Genomic DNA, 17,701 nt, shown 5'->3' on the forward strand with positions numbered 1-17,701 from the left:
CACTAATTTGCTATAGCATATTCACACTTGCTCGCACAGACATAAAGAATCCATACAAGGTACCTGTGAAAAATTACCCTTGAGTTCAGTGAAGTGTTCACTTCAGATGCCTTTGCATCTTCTCAACAGGCACAGGGTTGAGCCTTGGGAGTTGGGGTATCAGCCCAGAATCGACTGTCTTCATTCAGTGATCCTCTGAGCAGAGCAAACTCGAGAGTTCACTGACTCTGAGAGATGTCCCAGGCAGAGGGAGGTTGCTGGTCACAGTTACTGTGGTCTCACTCTGGGCTGCTGTTTTAGAACCACAAGAGGTGGCTTTAATCATAGTAATCTTCCATCTTGGCCACAATTCAGGTCAGAAATTTTCTTTGAAAATTGGATAATGAAAATATTATTTTACTTGGATTGTTGTTCGGACAAGAAAAACTAGTTTCCAAGGCTGTTTGTTAATGTCCAGGTGGTCATTAGATCATCATGGTCATTAGGTGGTCACTAGTTCCTGGGAGCAGACAGTGCTCCTGATAAGCTCCAGGTGCACCTTCTCAAGGCTGAGGCCTAGGGAGCATTTCTGGGATTGTAGTGTGGCTGGGGCTGGAGGAGTGGTGTATGCACCACTGCATGGGGCAAAAAATCATGAGGTCATACAAACAGCTTGACAGTGGTTTGCACATGGAGATCTGTCAGCAAAGGCATAGCTACATAGTAAATGGAAGCAATAAAATGCATAAGGCTGCAAGTAACATATGTTTTCAGCATCTTGTACGATCTCAACTTTCTATAAATCCATGACAGCAATTAGACGTGTGGCTGCTTCCTGTGAAGTATGGGCATTAGGATTATGGTCATGACTATTATGATCAATGTATGCAATTGCTGTTTTGACAAGCTCTTTATCTACCAGATACATAAAGCCAAACATATATATATATACAGATATACTTACTTACCAGCATTAATATGCTTGAAGGGGCACAGGTTTCTAACAATTTTCTCATTTAATTTTAATAAATGAGACACTTCATTGTGTGTGCAGCTCTCTCAAAAGACTTAATTTTAATTTTAGAGCTTCCACCAAGGCATAGCTGTCTGAATTTTGCAGTCAGATTTGCCAGATCGACCCTGTAAGGATCATCTGTCATACTCAGTATCTGTATAGCAGAGAGAGGTGAGGGCACTGGAACATTAAGGAGGACAGACTATAATTTTCTTCATCTGATGGTTCCTCTGTTTGCTATTTTTTTTGCTGATGGGTTTGCTACTTCAAATTTCTGAATTTCAAAATGAAAGGAAAATCATTGGTCTTCATTTCAAAGAAACAAAATCAGGTTACTTCCACAGTTCTCATCATTTGTGCCAGATAGGAGAAACCTTGTATACCAAATACCTATTTTGACTGTATTTCCTACAAAGACCTGAGGATGTATACCCCATTACAATAGTAGAGAAGGAAAGAAAAAAGAGTTTTCATCATCCTTTGGTAATCTGTCTTTCTTAGGTGCTCTGTAAATCTCTAAATCTTCTGGATAATCATCATAGCCATCAAGATGTGACACGTGATTGAAAAAAAAAAACATTTATAATTACAAAGGTGGAGAACATGAAATCCTTTCTAAAACTGTGTTTTTTAGTTGTGTGAATTAAATCAACTCAATTTATAAGAAAAACAATGGTGGTGAGCATTGAAATTAATAAAATATGATTTTCATTTGATTTGGGTCTTCTTCTGCCTGGATTTTTAACTGAATTAGTCTGAAAGCCAAGGCATGTGTCCCTGTGTTAACAGAAATTTAAAAATATCTATTTGCTTTCCTGAAAAAAGGCTTGATAAAGGCTTTAATAAAATTTGGTCAGCTATTTGACATTAGAAATGTGTTTTTCAGTCATAATTCATCCTCTAGTAAAGTAGGTTCTTTATGAATTACATATGTTTGTGGCCAAAGAACTTGTAATCACTTTTTTCTAGGTGGTTTATCTGGTTTCTAGTGACCACTCAGGCCAGTCTGCTTGGTCACTTGCTTTTCTTCCTTCTGCAGGAACTTTAGCTTAACCTGTATTTTAATCCAGATGCCTTTACAGAACACACAGGACTACTCTCCGAGTCCTCTGCCTTTTGTTTTTTTTTTAAGTTATTGTTATTATGTTAAATGTAGTATAGAGCACTTCAAAAAATCAAAAGTTTGAAACAAGCTGTTTGAAATATATACACATAGAGTGTTATTGCACAAAATTCAATACATTAATGAAACTAAAAAGAGCAATAAACCCAAAGAAATTCTATCTCCTACAGCTGCAAAGTATCTTTTGTGTGATCAAACAGCAGAGATGGACCTTCAGATGTCCATGTTCGACTACTGCAAACTAAGGAAACAACTAATGTGCCTGGGCTGATCACTAGGAAATGTCTTGTTATATTTTGCATTTGGTTTACACAAGAATTTTCTAGTGAATATTGTCTAAGATCAGGAATTTATGGGAATTATTCCTGAATTAGACAATTTAACATGGTTAAATATTCCCAACTCTTGACAAGGCAGCAATTGCAAGCAGAGGAAAGATAGTTAAGTCTACTGCTGCACTCTGAAATACAATGGATATTGAGACAGACATGTGCCTTCCCCTATACATTCATTTACCAGTAAAACTTGTGTTTTATTCACTTCTTTTCAATAGGACCTCTGAAATACAAACCGATATGACCAAAACCAATCAGCAGAAGCTGGACCATTACTCATGATCAACTGGCTTGGGCATATAAAGCTTTCTCCATTTCTTCCTGTTAGGGCATTTTTCCATTTCTTCCTGTTAGGCTGTTTTCTCCATTTCTTCCTGTTAGGGCATTGCCAGCTCAGTTGGCACTGCAATAGGACATCTGAAAGGTGTGTGAGCTGTCCTCCAGAGCCTTGCACGCATGACAGCTCTGGCTTCCTCTTGCAAGTGTGCAGTGAGGGGGGTGGAGTGATTATTCTGTCCCTGCTGGCCTGCCAAGAAGGTGCTGCCAGGCAGGAAAGCAGTTGTCTGTGACCTTGGACTTTATAGGGTGAGAAGTGGAAGAAGAGGCCTTTTCTTACAGAATCTTCACTGCATTGCCCTGATCAGGAAGCTCTTGCCAATGCCTGTACCCAATGGATTGAGACGGATCCTGCTGCCCAAAGCAAACTTTCTTCCTCATTCCCTTCTGACTTAGATTTGCCTCAGTCCTAGTTTTCCTGAGTCTGTAGCAAGTGCTCTAAGATGACAGCATTAGGAGGACAGTAACTTTAGAAAAACTGAAATAGTAGCAAATCATCTGGGTCATGAGAAGTGATGTAGTGCTAGTTTGGGTAGAGATCTGCTTAAAAGGCAAATGAACAGAAGTGGCAAGGAGGGAAGGAGCAAGTGAAAAGTGAAATTAAATGTTTCTGGAGATAAATGGAAGCAGCTCTGTGTCCCCAGCAATGGGGAGTAAAAGATATTATAAGGAAACGTAAGCAGCAAAAAAAAAAAAATCCATGCACCTGGGGGCAGTTGAAACCTAGCAGAGCAAGTCAAAGAGATGACAACCCTGTGGGTCAGGCTTTCCAAGGTTCTGAAAAGCATCCTGTAGGCTGGGAAGGGAAGAGATTGCCCTTAGCAGTGGCATGGAGGCTCCATGACCTGCTCCATGGTGCCACCATGTCTGGCTGGCAATGGATGGAGGCCATGGTGGGGCAAGGGCAGCCAGGCCAGGGCAGTTGGCAGAGGCAGATCAGGCTCACAGCAAGTCAGGACAAAGAGCTGATGCCACTGTTGAGGCAAGTGGAGGGTATCCAGCCAAAATATCTAACTTTGGTTGTTGCCAAAGGTGGAAAACACTTGCACAAAACTCTTTTGCTCAAGGAGAATAGAGAAACTAATTTTCTCCTTTTTCTTTCTAAAATTTGTTTTGTCCATGCATTCTCCTGCCTATGGAAGGTTGGGGCTGACCTGCTTTTTATTCCCCTTTCTTCATGGGAGAGCCTATCTCAGGATGAACAGCCTCTGTGGGACTTAGTCAGGTTGAGTTGAAATAGGAACTTTTCTGGTTTGGGCTGCAACATATACTTTTTTTCTTTTCAATGTGGTTTATTGGAATTAGAAAACAACCCAGCAGCCCAGCATGTGTTGTCGCTGATTGCTGGAGAAGTGATTCCTTTGCTGAAGCTCACATGAACTGAGGGGTTTTTATGGCTTTGGGGTACTAACAGGCACAGAACAGGTCCTGCAATATTCCCTGCCAGCAGGGCTGGGGCTCTGCACCTTCTGGGACATGCCAGGCTCTCCTTGGTGTCCCAATGCATGGGGGCAAGCCCCAGCCAGGCTTGCTGTAGTTGGCAGAAGAAGTTGGAATTTCCTAACAGAAAATAGTCCTGAATTTAATCATCAGCCTTCTCCACTGCCATCTGCTTCCAGCTGCCATATTCCCCTCTTCAGGTGTGTGGATGAGGGGTGGATATGGAACTGGGAGCCAGTGTGGGGGCTTGTGGTGTCTCAGTTCTGCATGGGCAGCTCTGCCACAAAGCCAGCCCAGGTACATGGCTTAACTGCAGCCTGCCTGGCTGAGGAGATGGAGGTTGTGAAGGGTGAAAGATTGGAAATTGTTATCCCAGCTGAAAGCAGAACCAGAAAGGAGCTGCAATTCTCCTTCATGTGCCTAATATTGTGGCAGGCACAAGGAAGCTGCCAAAACAAATGCTCCTGTCCTCTAGGCACTCCCCAGCTTGCAGGTGAATTATGACCTGGAAGTGGTGCTGAGCCCAGCACATGTGGAACAGAACAGCAAAACTGAGATGGAGGGGAGGCGGTTTCCTTGGGGTGTGAGCTGGTGGATGCCATGGGCTGGCAGAGGCTGGGGAGCTGGCAGGGACCCCAGGGGCTGGTCCTTGCTTTGCCCCAGCATCAAGTGTTACGACATGCGCTGCTTCGAAGAAGCTGCAATAGAAAAATGCTTTCACTAAGCTCTTCACAGATAAAAGAAACTGTCTTCAAACAAAGCCATGGAAGAAAGTTTACTGGCAAGTGTGGCATAGAGCCACAGTGTCTTATCTGTCCCTTGTGGAAGTTATGTTTTTTTGGAGACGCAACACTTCCAGAGGAGAGGATGAACTGTGGCAATTGCTGAGACTTTCAGGTTCCTGCTATTTTATTTGGTGGGTTTGTACCTAGAAAACAAAGACCTTGCCTGTGAGTTGAGCTGTGTTGGGACTTACAGGCACCCTAATGTGGACACAGCTGCACATACAGCAACATCTTAGGAGTCCAGGACAGAGTCTAACCTTCCCATACTCAGCAGCCAAAAAAAAAAAAAAAAAAAAAAAAAAAAAAAAAAAAAAAAAAAAAAAAAAAAAAATTAGGTGGAGTGCCCATTCTGGTCCTCCTGGTACTGCTGTCTTTGTCTCCAGACAGCTGGAGCCAAACCTGTCTGCTCAGCTTAACATTTGCAGGCAGGGAGCTCATTGGAAACAGCTCAAAACCAGCTGCTTCTTTGCATCTCTCTGTGACAGCTCAGGAACATGAGGAGAGGGGAATGAGCAGGGGGTTCCCTGCAGCAAGGCCAGCTTGGTTTTCTTCCTCTCCAAGAGCAGCACGAAGTTGCTGCCATTGAGAGAACCCTTTGTCTTTCCTGGGAACCATGGTTATGAGATCAGGACAGTGGCTTCCAAGGTTCCCTGGGGATGCAGCTGCCATCTCTCCCCTCATCTGCCTCTGTGGCATATGCACTTCCTGGCCTTTCTTCCCACCACCCTGAAAACCATCAGACCATGGACACATCCCAGGGTAAAAGTTGTCTAGGGAAGCCCAAGCAAGGTGGGAGGGAGGACAAGCTTCTAGTAGGGAAATGCTGGCATTGGTGGAGAAGTGCTGCTGCATTCACAAAGTGTGCGTACAAATGTCTGAGTTCAACCATCCTGAAAATTTAAAAATCACTCTTAAACAAAGTAGTCCTCACTACATGCTGATGGCAGCACATCTTGTCCTTTCCTTGCTAGCTTTCTGTGTGTGTTGTCTTTGGACTCTCTACAGAACCTCAATGTCCTTCCTGTAGTGAGGGGCCCAAAACTGAACACAGGATTTGAGGTGCAGCCTCACCAGTGTGAAGTACAGAGGGCCAATCACTGCCCTGGTCCTACTGGCCACGCTATTGCTGATCCAGGCCAGGATGCTACTGGCCTTCTTGGCCACCTGGGCACATGCTGACTCATGTTCAGCTGGCTGTTGATCAGCAGCCCCAGAGCCCTTTTGGGCAGCCTTGCAGTCACTCTCCCCCAGCCTGCAGTCCTGCATGGGGTTGTTGTGACCAAAGGGCAGGATGCCTTGGCCTTGTTGAACCTGATACAATTGGCCTCGGCCCATCGATCCACCATTCCGCTAACCTGTGCAAGACTGCACTCGCTCTTCCTCTCAGCCTACTCAGTCCCTCTCTGCTAATATTCTCTTGTTCGTGCCAACTCTATTTGGTATCTCTCAACACCCCGACCGAACGCATTCTCCTCCAGCCAGAGACCAGAGGATGCTTCGCTCCACCACCCCCTTCTCCACCTCCCACCGCCTCGCCGGTGCCCCGTGTCCAGCGGCGGGAGGGGGGGGGTCCAGGGAGCCGGGCCCGCTGCCCCCTCCCGGCGCGCAGTGCCCGCGTGTGGGCGGGCTCCGGGACGTGCTCGCCGGGGAGCGCCGCGGCGCCGCACATGCTCACTGGCCGCGGAGGCACCGCCGGAGGTAGGGGCTCGCTCCGCCGCCGGAGGAGCCGCGCTGTCGCTGCGGCCGGGCCGCGGCATGGCCCGCCCGCTCCCGGGCCGCCGCCGCCTCTGAGCGCGGCGGGATCGCAGCGTCCGGCGGTGAGCGCGGGGCGCGGGCGGCGCGGCCGTGGCGGCGGCGGGGCCGCGAGTGCGGGCGGGGCCCGCGCCCCCCGTGGGGCGGGCGGGGGATCGAGGGTCCGGCCCGAGGGCCACGTTCCGCCGGGAGGCACGGCCGAGCCCCGTCAGCACCTCGGCCAGCGCCGGTGGGGCGGTGGCGGGCGGCGGTGGGGCACGGCCCGGGGGTGCTGCCGGGGGAGCCCCGCTCGTCTCGTCCTCCCGCTCCCCGCGGAGCGCCGGCTGCGCTCGGCAGCGCGGAGGCCGCTCCCTTGCCGGTGCTGGGAGGCCTCGGGCCGGGAGGCCGGGCGAGGGGCCGGTGGCGGCAGGGGCAGATCCGCGACCTTTCCCGGCCGGGCCGCGGGGGTGGCGATGCTGCGGCTCCCGGGGAAGGGGGAGCTGAAGCATCTCGGTGCCTCCCCGAGGTGAAGGAAAAGAGAGAGATGCACAGATCTTTGAAAACAGTGGGGGGAAAAATCCAAGTAAATAAAAGTAGAAAAAGCAGCAGGTTCTGAGGCATCTGCGAGATTTCTGTTGGCCCAAGGAAATGCTTGGGAATTATCTGTAGGATGGCAAACAAATGGAAAATGCCTTGGGTGCCGCAGTGCTGTGGCCAGCGGCAGGTGGGGCTGCCTCTGGCCAAACACAAACTCATCTCCTGGCCTTTGGGGTACGTGCTTTTGCCCCAGAGAAGTTTAAATATTAAGCTGAGCACGATGCAATAAAGCATAGTATTGCGGGTTGTGTTTAGTCATCTTTGCAAGGCCCTGTCAGTGATGGCTCTGCAGTGGAAATGCTTCATGCAAAATTGTTGTGTTTAAATTCTGTACATAAAATTATATTTATAACCTCTTCTCATAACCGGTGTTGAAATGATTGCTATTTTATCTGTGCAAGGTCATAGAGAGCTTGCAGTTCTTCGCCTGGCTACATGACTGGTTGACATTGTATTTAATGCAGTTGATACATTTTTGGTGAGGAACCCCTTTCCAAGCTTCTGAATATTTTTGGTTAGGCAGTCTTTGAAAGACATCACATTTCTAAACATACTGAACCTAAACATACAAACCTGCATTTAAATCTGTTCTTCATTGTCAGTTTGAACTTTGGGAAGCTACTTAGCTCTCTGGAAATTGCCTAAGTCAGTTTCATGTCAGGGATACATGTGAATAGATTCTCTCTCCCAGGATGATGAAGGACAGCAAAAAACCCAACTCCCATGAAGCATTTGTTTACTTTTTGCAGGTATGTATTTCCTTTTGCCATATCCAGCCCTACTAACATAAGCTGCTTTCTTTTACCACAGACTGAAGATTTCTCTGAAGTGTAATCTTCAAGATGAAGTTCTTACTAGCGATTTTATGTTTCATCTCATTCTCCTTATGGATTGAAGAAGTCTATTCCAAAGAGAAGTCTTCAAAGAAAGGAAAAGGGAAAAAGAAGCAATATCTATGTCCATCGTATGTTCCTGCTTTCTTTTATGCTTTTGTATGATGGTGATCCTGCCCTGTTTTTAACAGTGGAAATTACATGGCAATTGAAGTAGAAGGGGGTGCTTTCTGCTGAAAGGTTGGGGTCTGTGGTGGGAATGGGTTTGACCAGCATTGTAGCTAAGTTCTGTCACTGTGTTCCTTCTGCAGCAAGTCTGTTTTAGTGCAAGGGAAAATCTCAGCCACAGTAATTGTTCCTTTCCTTGTGGTGGATTTCAACCCAGTGCCTTGCTATTTATGGGGACACAGTAGCGTGGTCCCATAGCGCTGTGCTGTCTAGCATCATGTTGCAGGTGTATTGGTGAAAGCAAGGAGGGTGCAAAACTGTCATGATGAATTTCAGCTTCTGCTTAGCTAGTTCTGTAAGAGAAGGCTTGTCCTGCACATATTCTTGTTGCATGTTGAATAGAGCTAAGGTCTTCATCATCTTTCATCAATCATGTACAGTACTATAACTTTTATGGAGGTATATTGATTGTTACTATAAAGTATGCCCTTATGGAATAGTCTGCCTGTAAAAATACAGGAAATTATAATCTGTGATTGCCCAGTTGAATAGAGGATGTGTTCTGGACACCTATGATTACTTGATGTTAAAAATACTCCCTCTTTCTAATGCCTACCACACTTTACATTGTGATCCATAAGACAATATTTTATTTGTGAGTGCTATTTTTATAGTTTTCTTGTCCAGCCTTACTAATTTTTTAGTGTTATGTTGTAAATATCTGAGGAAAAGATTGATGGACTACAATAAGTTGCCATTAAGTGTAGAAAATTACTATGACTGAAATAATAAAATTGTCTAGACAAAGTTAAAACATATTTCTTCTTCGGCCATAAAAGAAGAGGTACAGAATGTTAGACTGGCTATTTAACATTAATCAACTTTTTCCAAAGAAAAAACAAAGTAAAAGTGGAATAATCAGACAGAAGCATTGTTCAAGTAATACTTTTTAAAGTTTCCATTCTTTTCAAATATTGACAGTGATGTCAAATTTTAGAATGTTTCTACATATGGTGCATGTCTTTCTTCTCTTTTTTTTATATCAAACCTAAAAAATTGTATTTGTCATTAGATTTGAATACCTTAAGTTATGTCTCAAATGTGATCATGGCTCATCTGAAATGACCCCTACCCATTCTTTCCCTTTTAAAATTAAGTTGAGTTCTGAATGAGGCTTTTGGTCTGAGCTACTGTGAGAGTTTATAGCAAGGAGAGAAATGTCAGGGTTCCCAGGACAGGCATCAGAACAGAAGCCCTTGGAAAGTGAGTTAGGCAACTGGGAATTGAATCCAGGTCTCCCGTGGTCTTGTTTAAATACCCAGCATTTCCCCCTGTTCTTGACTAAGTTTTAGTAGAATTCAAAACAGCAGTGTCATTTTATCTTTGTGAGTGGATTTTTCTTGTTTGTTTTTATTTTAAGCCCTGTATTTCTTGGTGCCATTAAATATGATGTCATTTGTCACCAATACACTTGAAAAAACATTGAATACATGCTATCATTTTCAAAATGATACTTTTCCAGTTGAAGCTGTCTGAAAAATACTGGTGAATCCAGTACTTGTTGATCCATTGTGCAGTGTTGTTGACCAGACTTGCCATAGCAATGAGTCCTGTTCAATCTCCTGAATAATGACCAAGTTGTCTATATCTTACTTGGCTGAAGTTCACAGCTTGAGGGACAGCCACTTGTAATAGTGGGGTTACTGTTTCTGTTGCTGGCATCTAGAAGACCTGTCATGTGAATGAGCAATGAAAATCAACTCTATCTGGCAGAGAAATTGTCCAATGCTCTCTTAACTCAGGCTGCTGTTGGCAAACTTCCAATGATCAGCATTTTTTAAATGATCTTTCACAAAACTTCTTGTTTTGGTGACACTCTGTGTTGTAAAAGAGGTTGACTACTAGAAGTAATTTTTTCTTTGTGAAAAAAGAAAAAAATCTTTCCTCAGAATCAAACCAAAACACAATGTGGTGGAGAGGGAATCAAGTGACACTATAAGGGTTGACTAAAACTACTCAAGGAAATGTCTAAATGAAAAAATTCCTAGTAATCATTAAAGAAATCTTTTAGAAGAATGCATTTTATTTTTTTTAACAAAAAATTAAATTTTTACATAATTTATAAAATTGAATGGTGCAAATTCCTAATGTAAGTGTACATTTATAAGTTAAACTCTTAATCCACCTTTAATTTGCATTGGTTACTGGTGCAATAAAATTTAAACCTTAATTGTAACAAATTATTGCCTTTTGTTTCCTTGCAACATGTGAAAAGCTGAATTTTAATTCTTCAAGAGAACAAAAAACTGCATTAGTAGTTGTATATGGAGCAGTCTTCTCTTGCAAACTTTATAATGAAATTCAAATCTATGCAAATCATTATTCAGGAAAAACTTATACTGAATCTCATCTTACTGCCTGAGTTCCTTAATTTGATGTTAAGAAATGGATGGCTACAAGACTAGTGGGACTTTATCATGTGTTTGTTTGGATAAAAAATAAGCATACTTGAACTTTTCCTTTTATGGCTCTCCAGAATACAAGCCTTTTGCTAAATGTGCCCCTCTGGCATGAAATTAACTACTATTAGGATAAGATGAAAACAAGCTGATTAGAAACCCCATAAAAAGTTCATTATTGTCTCAAAAACAGATATTTGCTTCCTTAAATTAGGAAAATTCTATTTTGTATCTTAGAGCAAACCCTGGTGATTATTCATGATGCTGTACTTCTCAGTGCGTTGTGTGATAGTGTCTTGATTTGCCATCTTCTTTTCATTTATTCCTGAAACTGCTTTTCCCAGGTTTTTATTGAAGGGTTTCTTGAAGGTGATGCTTAATCATTTGGTTCTTACTTTGATTTAATGCTTTGTCAGAACAGATGTAAGATTTCACTTCTTACATTTAGATAATTTTCCTTCTTACCTCAGGCTTTCCAAGTGAAAGATAGAATAATTATACTTCTGTCTGATTCCTGAATCTTTGTTGATTAACAAAGAAATTGACATATTGGGCCTAAAATGTTGTAGTAGAGAGTTTTGCACCATGAATCTGAGAAACTGGCTTCTACAGATACAAAGTGCAATGGAATACAAAGCTTTAGTAACAAAACTTTTGCCTTTTGTTTCCATGGAAAATATTTTTTTTAAAAAATCAGGCCCACCCCTTCAGAAAAGAAAAGTGTATTACTGTTTACAAAGCTTATTTTTAAATTTCATATACTTAATACAGATGATTTTTATACAGCTGCAGATGGATTAAATCACTTGATCTCTTTCCTGCTGACAGACTGCCCATACTTGCATGACCTTTGTTACTTAGTTCTTATTAACTTCTTAATAATTCCTCATAATACCTTGCTTCTCTTAAACATGTGGGACAGTTAGCTGTGACTTAGAGCACTGCTGAAAAATGTTTTTCTTTTTGTTACACCATAATAAACATATCAGGTATTTTACGGTGTTTGAGCTGCTGCTATCTCCACAATCCTTAGCAGCCTGGAAAACTTAAAACTACTCACAAGATCTCTAGACAAATGAAATTATAAGAAAAGGGAAGTTTGGTTATTACAGAGTTACAGAATGAATAGATAATTCTATTAGATAGAATAGATAAGTAAGAATGTCACATTCTAACTTATAGCTAACAAAACCAGTAATGACTATGGTCATCATCACAGCTATCCCTGTTAATTATAGTTTTAGGATGACTCAGCTGTTCACTTGCACATCATTCACTTCTGAAGAGCTCTCAGCGTCCCTAATGCCACAGCAACGCTGAAAGCAAAACCTCAGTCGCTAAATCTCATCCTTTTGTCTGGGTAGCAGGACTGTGCTTTGAAAACAGCATCCCTCTTCACCTTTATGCATTTGTCCACTAAATACTCTATAATATCTACAGAGACCTTTTTTATGCACAAAGCAGGAGTACAAATCATATTTGGCTTGTATTGAATAAAGCATATCAGCTACTTCAGAAACTGTGAAATGGCCCTCTAAGCTCTCCAGAAAACATGGCTTGTGCCATCTGCCAGGGCAGAAGCTTAGAAAGGTCACAGATGCGAAGGTTCAATGAACAGCTTCTTTTAAAAAACAACAACAAAAGACAGTGGAACTAGGGAAAAAAGGCTTTGATGTGTTTAAAGCAGAGTTGTATGAAACTCTGTCCTCAATTTTCTCTTGGTTAACTTTAAGCTTCTGACATACTCTTCCTATTAATAATAAAGTAAAAGTTCAAAATATAATTTATACTGTGGGTCCTCTCCACTTCTCCATGAACTGTAACTTCTTTATCAAGTGTTTGGATAAACATCACCTCTCTATCTGTAGTAGATGATCAACCCCAAAATGTAAATGGTGGGAAAGTGGCATCATGTCTCTCTTCATTCCCATCTTCTAGAAGACACTGTTGATAGTCTGTGAACATTTTCATCTGTAGGTGAGGTGGAAGTGTTTATACACTTTGTGGGAGGAGGTGGAATGAAGTTGAAAGGAAAGCCTGAATTTGGTTGTGGAAGAAGATACATCTGACAGTCATTCCAATGATAAGTACTTTGCAGAGCCCAGGTCTTGTTCCTATAAAAATTCTTCTGCCCTATAGTAACAGCAGTTGGTCAATGCTTTTATTATTATGTATGATGTAATTCTCATGGAAAGCTGTGATCCCAGATAGAGGGCCACATTCCAGAATGTTTGAGAATTTTTTTCAAAATGGTTAAATGGTTAAATCACTGCCAGTGGTGATGGGCAGCAAAAGATAAAGCTGTATAAGCAAAACCTAAACTGTCTTGTAAAACAGTAGTTAAGCATGACAGACTGGTTCTCGTTCAGTAACTTTCCCTCTTGGTGAGCAACGTTTGCTCTATTCTGAACACCGGAGTGATGAGACGCTCTAATTGTGTGGAAAAGTTACAGACTCTGTATGTCATATGCAACCTCCAGATTAGAAAAAAATTGGATCTGTGGGTTGAATTGCACCACCTTTACCTAAGCCCAAGGAAAACCATAGGTCTAAATTCTGTTGTCAAGGCAAAATATATAGAATGTATCTCAGCTTATGCTTTCCTCTTTTATCACCATTTGTACCACCATGAAGGTAGTTAGATTTTACCTTCTATTGTCTCCATACTTACAGCATTTGGAAAAAAAAATACTAGTGTATGGAACTGATGTAGATAAATTACTTCAAAAATGTTGCTGAAACATTTTGATGCTTATCCTGCTTTACATCTGTGTGTTATATCGAGACATCACAAGACACCCATTATGCACGAGGGTCACAGGTGGTGACTGGTGGAATGCAGAGATGCCTAAGCTAGGAGCAAGCAAGCTAACTTTAGCAAAAAAAAAGCATTACTGAGAGCAGTACTAGTTCAGGCTGAGTGAAATACTGTGCTAACCTGGTTCTGTTGGTTTGGGGGCTGTCAAATCTGTGGCAGGCAGATGAACCAGCTTGCTTTTCTCAAGTTTAGTGAATAATAAGGCACTTCAGAGTCCCATAGAAACACTCCTTAAGGTGTCTAACCTTGGGAATGTTGAATTATGAAACCAAAGCTGGATTTTAGAGGTTTCTGCAAGACAAGGACTGAAGTAGTGACGCTAACAGCTATTGACACTACCTAACTGCAGGAAGGTTGTCTGTATGTCCACATTAGGAGATTATTCTCTTTGGTCTATCTACAACATGAAAGATGAAAGATGAGCTGTTTCACTCCCTCAACTCACAGTTCAAAATTCAGGGTGCCTAATCTGGGTTTCTGTTTCAAAATTAGCTATGAAGGAACCTTTCTCTTTTTTTCACTGCACTGCACTACCTCCGAATTTTGGTACTGAAGCTACATATCTCATTTTAGGTGTTTAACTATCAACTGCATTCATGAAGACATGTAAATGGTGACTTAGAGTTCCATAGTTTTAATGTAATTAGTGATACCACTTCTCATTGGAGCAATTAATCTTTTTAGGAATAGATGTGTCACCTTGCACAGTTTGAAAATGTAGCTATTAAACATACTAGAGATCAGAGAGATCACTCAGAAGAGTTTTATAGTATGTCATTGATATGTATTAACTTCTTTATGCCTAGAGTTACTGCACTCAGAAATCAAATGCCTGCAAATCAGAACACTGATAGTTTATACCAGGAAAGTTGTACTTAAAATATATGGTGAGATAATAGATATTATGTTTCCCAAAACTTATTTTTACCTTTCTGACATGTACACAGCCATGTTATGTGACAAAAATGCCAGTTTCCATCATGTAGATTAAATAAACTGCACTGAAATCTGTGGTTTCAGCATCATATATGAAATTTTACTGGAGATAACAGTGTGAGTTGGAATACATGTTTTTATCTGTCAGTAATCTAGAACTATGAAAAAACTTTCCTTCCTGTTTGTGTAGAATATTGTTTATATTCTTTCCTCCTGTAGCACTGCATGTGGAAAGGACTCCTTGTAACTTCGGTGAGCTCTGAGAGAATAAATGTCATGATGACCTATAGAGGTATAATGTCTTCTGACACATTTGCCTAAGATACATGTAAAGCTGTATAAATTTCAAACCAGGTATAATGCATGCTTCCTTTTGTCATGCATATCTGCTTATCTAAAATTCTGCATTTTGATTAGTGAATTATGAAAATAATTACCTGTTGCCATCAACTTAAAATGTTGATCATGATCTTCAAAGGCAGTGATAAAATGTGTAGAGCTTCAGTGGAAGAGGAGATGAACACCTTACTGCATGTCCTGTGAAATAACAGTATGTAAAGCAATTCTTTGATTCATCAGTGATACCAGATGTAACCTCCGAAAGACCAGGCATTTCACACAGGGATGTTGTAGCAAAAAACTAACTATACTTTGTTTTCTCTCTGGATTGTGTGGACACTGTTTGTAGAAGTGCAGATACTTCTGTGTATACAAGAATACTGGTTGTTTTCCATTTAATTTATTCAGAGACAGAAAAATCACTTTGGGTTTGGATATTTTGTGTGTTGGTTGTGTGGGCTTTTTTAATTGTTACTTACGTAAAATTTTTGGTAGGGAAAGTTCTAGCTTTACAATTATTTGCTTTTAACTTTTCTTCATTAGCAGCTGTGAGGCTTCTGTTGCCTTATCCTTTGGTATTCACTGTATCTTGCTTAGAAATCATGAATTACTGTGAAGAGTGCTACATTCCTGTTTCTTAATGCTTTCCATCAGCTCCACATGCATTCAACACAGGTCGAAATAAATGCATTAAAATTAAAGTAGGAAAATTGTAGGCTGAATTAGAAAAAATGGTAAATAATTTCTCAGTTGGTGTGTTGTTATGTGGGATTCAGCCTTCAGCAAACTGAAATAAGATTCTTCTAGAAAGCCAGATCTCAGCTCAAATCCTTTTTGTCTTATGTGATATACAAATATGCCTCTCATTAATTCATTCCATAATAGCCAATTAAGCAGGGGTTGTTGTGGCTCTAGGTAAATGTCTCACATTAATAGTCCCAGCTTCTTTATCCAAGCACCTAACACATCCCATTAACTGTCTCATTAGGTCTTTTTGCTCATCTGTCACTCCAAAAATGTCCTTAACTTCTTAACTCACCCCAAAGAACTCATCTGATGTACTGATTTACAGGTGAAATTTAGGCATTTTGGTCAGCAAGGCTCTCAGAAGGAAATCCAGTCATTGTGGTGAAATTTCCTTGTGTGCTTGTGTTCAATGATGGTAATTTAATGACAGTATACTGTAAAAGAACCACAGTGAAAATATGACTGATACTCAGCAAAGCTTTTTTTTCCCCAGTAGCTATTTCAACCACTTCATTCAAAGTGACCTTTAAAAGTAGCAATTACTGAATCTTAGTGCTTGTCCTCCTAACTCAAACCAGCCAATGTCATTGAATTTCACTTGGTTCTTAGATAAGCAAGGACAAATGCACTTATACACTAGTGTAAGTTCAAAACACAGCCCAATGACTTGTGGAAGATGTGATTGTGGTGTTCTTTACCAGCGAGCTATATTGCCCTTGTTCTTCCCATCACTGTCTTCCCAGTCCAATAAGTCTCCTTTGCCCAATTTTTGGATGGCTTTTGAACAAACAGCCTGAACAGATATTTGTATTAATATACTACTGCAGTGCAGCTCAGATCTCAAAAAACTACCACTTTATTCCTCTTACGTGAAGAGATAAATAAACCTGTCAGCAGTATTTGGCTTTCTTTTGCTGTTTGCTGCTCACTCATTTAATTTCTCAAACTTTTTTTGTCTTTTCGTCATTGCTTTTTATGAGCGTCAGTATTTCATTTATCCTGTGTGGTTCAGTTTACTATTTTCACTATTTAATGAACTTCTTTGTATAACCCATGACAAAAATAAAAAAAAAAAAGTATTTAAGTTTGTTCATTAGTTGTTGCTTGGATTTCATTTCATATTTCATTATACTGGACATACATAATTTAGAAAGAAATCTAGTTGTCAGTATTCAGGAGATTCTTTTATAAATGTAGTTTTTGTAGACATCTGATATAGAAGCTTTAGGTGTTAATATATGTGACTTGCAAGGAAGCAGTGACATGAACCTTTCTGTATCAGATAAAACACAGCATACAAAATGTTTGCCTACCTTTTTAATAGCTAAATGAACATTCTTTTCTGAATTACTCTTTCTAGAAAATTGAAAATAATCTTTATCTTTTGTTTTCCTTCTTTCCAACTAGTGGTAACAGCAAAAAAGGCATACAAAGCTGGTTTATGATTTTTCTGTAGCAATCTCTTCATTGGTAAAGGTCATCACTAAAACCGAACACATCTCAAAATTACAGAATTAGAATAGAATAGAATAGAATAGAATAGAACATTTCAGCTGGAAGGGACCTACAATGATCATCTAATCCAGCTGCTTGACCAAAGGAGGAAATAAACTAATTCTTTTGCATAATGATCCAATTCTAAGTAAAATATAAAAACTTATAAACTCAGCCCTGGGAGGATTGTTTGAAAGAGAATTTGTCAGTTATTAGGAAAGGAGTTAGAACACATATTCCTTTTTTAATTGCTCTAATATTAAATTAGCAGAGGATTATTGTATACAGAACATACAGATCTGTATACATAACAGGAAGGTAATATATGTTACTAAAAGTAAATGCTTCCTTGTTTTTTTAGAAGGCCAGTCATCTCTGGAGAAGTTCTGTTGGAACAATTAGTTCACCTATGTGGTTGTTACAGCTCACAGAGGTTTTAGTGTATTTACTTCTAGAGATGGGTGGGGAATTATATACTGCAGCCACTTAATGCTATTCCACAATTCTTTTCCTGTGTGTTATAGTTTAAGATATCCTCCTGGATAGATATTTCTTGGTAGGTACAT

At 40.9% G+C, this 17,701-nt stretch overlaps 1 protein-coding gene across 3 annotated transcripts in view; it reads left to right on the forward strand.

Annotated features, from left to right (window-relative positions):
* Positions 1-6,652: 6,652 nt before the first annotated feature.
* GLRB (glycine receptor beta) overlaps positions 6,653-17,701 on the forward strand; it is a 49,360-nt gene continuing 38,311 nt past the window's right edge. The window contains exons 1-2 of one of the 3 annotated variants that reach the window (XM_053976368.1): positions 6,653-6,711; positions 8,152-8,305. In XM_053976368.1, coding sequence (XP_053832343.1) covers positions 8,184-8,305 — 122 coding nt within the window. In that variant the 5' untranslated portion in view covers positions 6,653-6,711; positions 8,152-8,183. Of the gene's footprint in view, positions 6,831-8,151; positions 8,306-17,701 lie in introns of all 3 variants that reach the window. The other 2 variants (XM_053976369.1, XM_053976367.1) reach the window with 2 other exon arrangements.

The sequence above is a fragment of the Vidua macroura genome, chromosome 4 (genome assembly GCF_024509145.1).
Source record: "Vidua macroura isolate BioBank_ID:100142 chromosome 4, ASM2450914v1, whole genome shotgun sequence".
Classification (NCBI taxonomy): Eukaryota; Metazoa; Chordata; class Aves; order Passeriformes; family Viduidae; genus Vidua; species Vidua macroura.